Source organism: Triticum dicoccoides, chromosome 2A (assembly GCF_002162155.2).
Source record: "Triticum dicoccoides isolate Atlit2015 ecotype Zavitan chromosome 2A, WEW_v2.0, whole genome shotgun sequence".
Lineage (NCBI taxonomy): Eukaryota > Viridiplantae > Streptophyta > Magnoliopsida > Poales > Poaceae > Triticum > Triticum dicoccoides.
The window spans coordinates 774,004,383-774,009,189 of record NC_041382.1 but is presented as its reverse complement, the minus strand read 5'-3'; the positions used below and the strand labels follow the sequence as shown (position 1 = coordinate 774,009,189).

Genomic DNA, 4,807 nt, shown 5'->3' with positions numbered 1-4,807 from the left:
GTTCATCCATCATATATTCTTGTGGATGATTTGCTTGCGAACAAGAAGATAATTAAATTATTCAGTATGTCCGTTTGTTTTCATTCATGTACAGTTCACAGTTCCATGCCATCCTTCTAACCGAAACACCCGTGGGATTTCTCTGCAGGATGTAAGAGGAAATGATGTTGAGCTCAGCAGATACAAGGGGAAAGTCCTGCTTATTGTGAATGTCGCATCTCGATGGTAGCGTGTTTTGCAGTTTTAGTTTGAAATCCTCCTGTTTGAATCTGTGTTTACACCACCTGAGTTGATATCCCTGCAGTGGTCTGGCCAATTCCAACTACACGGAACTGGGTCAGCTCTATGAGAAATACAGGGAGAAAGGTACCTACTTTTCTATAGCTTTGCACATGTCATTCCACTATAGCAGTAGCTCTATCTAATGCATTATATTCACCCCAGCCTTATTTAGTAGTTTAGCAGATTCTAATTTGGTACGTTGTACGGTTCTTAACCATGTTTTTTGTTCATTTGCTATTTGTATTAAAACTGAACACGATATATGATATAAATGCTTTGTATTTAAATGGTATGGTTATATCTTGTTGTGGGGAATGATTAAAACTCTTCGATGCATCACTTTTGTACATCGCGGGGAATGTTCCATTTTTTTAGAGAAAAATCCATTGTCTTTGCCTTCACTAGAGAGTAGAAACTCATAAGAAATGCAATCCAATCAGCACAACAGATGTGGCATCTGAGTGGTTTCTCGGTCATAATGTGTGCATACAGAATACACTTCACCTGCTTACTAAAGCAGCAGCAGAACTTACCTGTAGCTTGCCTAGCTGGTCAAGAGCATGGCTTCTCAGGTATAGGCTTATACTATGACTGAATGTGTTTTGAAGTCATATTGCTTTTACAAGACTACAGTGGTGTCAAAAAGTCCTAGAAGTGGGACCTGATCAACAGTTTGCTTCCCATCAAACAGATATTACAGAAGCTATGCTATATTTGGATCCAACTATTCAAGTTGAGTTAGTTTTCAGATTTGAGATTGGAACCAACCTTGGGCTAAATAATGATAGAAGACCTTAAAAAAAATGATAGAAGAGAAATCTACAGTTTATGTTAGGCTGCAAGTCTTTAGTATGATGAGTTATAAATAAATAGTAAGACAAGATGTGCCATTGTGCAGGTCAAATAACTTGCATTTTATACTTCGTCTTCAATCTTCATTTATCGTTGCGTGTTTTCTGCTGCAATTAGGATTGGAGATATTGGCGTTCCCCTGCAATCAATTTGCTGGACAGGAACCAGATAGCGATGAGAAGATTGTGGAGTTTGCTTGCAATCGCTTCCAAGCAGAGTTTCCTATTTTTCGCAAGGTCTATTCCAGCGAAAATCTTTGTTTCCATTTCTGTGTGCGTGCTAGCTTCCAAACACAAATGCACTTATTTTTTATCTAAACATTTCTGAGTTGACAACAGGTTGACGTGAACGGCAACAATGCTGCCCCACTGTACAAGTTCTTGAAGTCAGAGAGGGGCGGTCTATTTGGAGAACGTATCAAGTGGAACTTCACCAAGTTTCTAGTTGACAAAGAGGGGCACGTCATGAACCGATATGCACCGACCTGGTCCCCACTCGGCATTGAGGTGATGCTCTAACTCAACAGTTTATTTTCTGTATTCCTCGTCTCCAACAGAACGGTAATTCACTTGGTGAATGTTGTTTCCGCAGAATGACATCAAGAAGCTGTTGGAGGTTTGAGGTATATCTCCAGGGAAGATCATGCGTCGGCGTGTCATGTGTATGTGTCATCTGTTCTTTCTGCTACTGTATGTGTATGTACACTTGCTCTATCAAGAGTAACTCCAGTCTGTTGTATGCTACTCTGTTTTCTACACGGTGAAAGGAAATAACATTTCGCTGAAATATAAACAAAATTATATCGATGCAACAAAACACAGCCTGGAGAGTAATCTATAAGAATGATCTCAAAAACCGAATGGGCTATTCCAAAGTATACATTTGGTATTCTTTTTGGGAACAGAAAAATCTCTCAAGAGATGGAAGTGTCGACAAATATGAGCTATCCTCTAGAAGAGTTGATATCAATGTTGGAACTTCGTGTGTCAAATATCCCAGAGCTAGGCCACCCTCCCGTTGATACAACGGAGGGCGGCGACGTTAGGTTTTGGTTATGTCCTGAGCTGGGCGACACCACATCTGGCCCAGCGCCGGTGAGCGAGTCGGGACCGAAAGCTGGTGGTTTCGCGGCTTTCTTGGACTTTGATTTGGATCCTCCTTGCACAAAAGTCCCTAGCACCACCTGCACAATGCCAAACAGGATTAGAAACTTTTATGTTGTATGTCTGAATCTTAGCAAATGAGGTTGATCTGGATGCAGGAGCTTGGTTCCATGTCTGAATCTTAGCAGATGAGGCTGATCTAGTAGATTGCTGTTACCTGCACAGTACTGGCAGCCACCAATGCTCCACCCAGGACACCTCCAATGACATGCCTCTCCGGGCTGCAGAGCGTGACGCTGATCCCGTCGGTTTGATTTTGCTGGCCCTCGTTCAGATTGTAAGAGCCGGATAAACTCAGGATTTCATACAATCCCTACAAACATTCACATCATGCAGGGTTACTTATAAGTCTCAGGTGCATCACTCCTTTGATATGCATATAGGATGGTCGCTTACCTCGTAAATGGCAGGGTTATTGTAGGAAGGAGGATGATCTGCCGGGTGGCGCAGGACGGCCCTGGAGACGGACCCCATCGCTGAGAGCACGCACACCGCCCTCGGTGACTGGTTCGCGAATGCCGCGATCTTCCCCGCGACGTCCTGTCAAGGCAATTGATATGATTCTGTCTGTCAGTTCATCAGGTGCAGCAGGGTAACAGAGGAATAGAATAGAATTTAGGTGGCATTGTCCCAGTTTTGCATTGCGTGCATACCTCTGAAGGAGATGCTGTGATGATGTGGGGAGTAAAGCTCGTTCCAGCTGAACCAGGGAACGCATTGCCTGGACAAAATAACAATTTTCAGCAACATAGATGATGATCAGGAGACCCCAGAAAAGGAAGATAACCATCAGGAATTAATTTTATTCGTTGTGGTTTCAGTGAACTGCAGACTATGCTGTGACAGTTGAAGGTTTTTTTTGCTATGTCTCCAGCCCAAATCAGACTTCAGAGTGTGCATACAAACTACTCCCTCCGTCCGGAATTACTTGTCGCGGAAATGGATCAAAATGGATGTATTTAAAACTAAAATACGAACAAATGATTTCTAAGATGGCAGCAACTGATAAGCAAATTAGGCTAATGACACTGTTAAAATCATCAAAAATCAACATTCCTTTGCTACAGCAGGTACTGCACAGTACAGATGTTCTGTTGACAATTGGCAGGCAGTAGATTGGAATTTGATAGAAATCTGAATTAATCACCTTAAGTAGGACAGTGCATATATAAAATTCAGACTTTACAAGAAATAAATAAAATTCAGAATTGGGTGTATATATGTACTGACCGGAGGGTTTACTGCTGGGTGAGGAGAGCTTCTTCCCGGTGCCTGGCGGTCGGCCGCGCTTCTTCTTCTGGGCCGCGTCGTCGAGCCCGCCCGCCATGCCCTGCCCGGCCATCGACCCCATCCTCTGCTGAGGCGCGACCATCATCTGATGTTGCTGCTGCTGATGATGCGCCGACGAGGAAGACGAGGACATGTGGTGCTTCATGGCGCCGTCGGGCCCGTACTTGCGCGGCCTGCCCCGCTTCCGCTTGACGGGCTCCGGCGGCGGGCTGGCCACCGGCATCGTCGTGCCCGAGCCAGAAACAGAGCCGCCCATGTTGCCGGCGTGCTGCAACATGGAGGAAGGGGACGTGGTGTTGTCCATGTTGAACTGCATGCCGGCGAGGGAGGAGGCGCCGCCGCCGATGGACTGGAGGATGGCGGTGGGGCTCATGCTCATGTTGGGCATGGGGCGGATGACGGAGTGCATCCCGGCGAGCGAGGAGGGGCTATGCTGCCCCCCGCCGCCGCCGGTGCCGCCGAGCATGCGGAGGTGCTGCTGCTGCTGCTGCTGCTGGCCATAGAATGGCGGCAGGTCGGACGGTGAGATGAGGTCTTTGCCATCCATGCATGGATCACTGCTTTCTTCCTCCTCCAAAAGCGCAGCCAGCTGCCCTCGCCCTGATCATGCACGAACACGATCGACCACCTCCCGCCGAGCGCCAAGCGAAGCTCCCTGGCTCCTCCTCCGGCGCGGACAGGCGGCGCCGGCACCACCGGAGAAAGAAGGGATGAGGAGGAGATGGGATGCGCCACCGGACGAGCAGCTGGATAGATCAGGAGGAGGAGGAGGAGGAGGCAATGATGGGAGGGAGATAAGATGACGCGGTTGGCCTACATGCACGCGCAAGCGGGCAAGTAGCCGCTTGGATGTGTTTGTCAGCCAGGATGGAGGATGGAGGATGGAGGATGGGCACAGCACCACCGATGGATCCATCACCGATGGATGGATGGATGGAACGGCGGCCACCGCGCCCCCGCCCCACACAGACAGATAGATAGGCGAGACGAGGCGACACACCCGTCCCGGCGGTACCGATAAGATTTCGGTTCCGTTCCTTTCGCCCAACGAAAAGGCCGCCCGTTGCCGCCATAGCTTTCGTCGGGCGCGCGGCATCATCCATCCATCCATCCATCCATCCGCTGGCCTAGCGCGGGGTGGGGTGGGGTGGCATGTCGCTACCCGCCCGCTCCATCCCAGCCCCCATTCTACAGTAGTCCGTGGAATAGCCCCGGCCCCG

The 4,807-nt window shown here is 48.3% G+C and overlaps 2 protein-coding genes across 2 annotated transcripts in view; one reads left to right on the top strand and one right to left on the bottom strand.

Annotated features, from left to right (window-relative positions):
• Positions 1–1,920, top strand: part of LOC119357202 (probable phospholipid hydroperoxide glutathione peroxidase) — a 2,352-nt gene extending 432 nt beyond the window's left edge. The window contains exons 2-6 of the mRNA XM_037624188.1: positions 149–225; positions 305–366; positions 1,252–1,370; positions 1,473–1,640; positions 1,726–1,920. Of these exons, the coding sequence (XP_037480085.1) occupies positions 149–225; positions 305–366; positions 1,252–1,370; positions 1,473–1,640; positions 1,726–1,755 (456 nt within the window). The 3' untranslated portion in view covers positions 1,756–1,920. The remainder of the gene's footprint in view (positions 1–148; positions 226–304; positions 367–1,251; positions 1,371–1,472; positions 1,641–1,725) is intronic.
• Positions 1,921–1,954: 34 nt separating this feature from the next.
• Positions 1,955–4,425, bottom strand: LOC119357200 (AT-hook motif nuclear-localized protein 9-like). Its single transcript, XM_037624187.1, has 5 exons — positions 3,528–4,425; positions 2,951–3,018; positions 2,694–2,837; positions 2,455–2,610; positions 1,955–2,317 (listed from the first exon to the last, which is right to left on the bottom strand). Exons 1-5 carry the CDS (start codon positions 4,132–4,134, stop codon positions 2,078–2,080), a joined length of 1,215 nt encoding a protein of 404 aa, XP_037480084.1. The 5' UTR covers positions 4,135–4,425; the 3' UTR covers positions 1,955–2,077.
• Between the last annotated feature and the right edge of the window lie 382 nt (positions 4,426–4,807).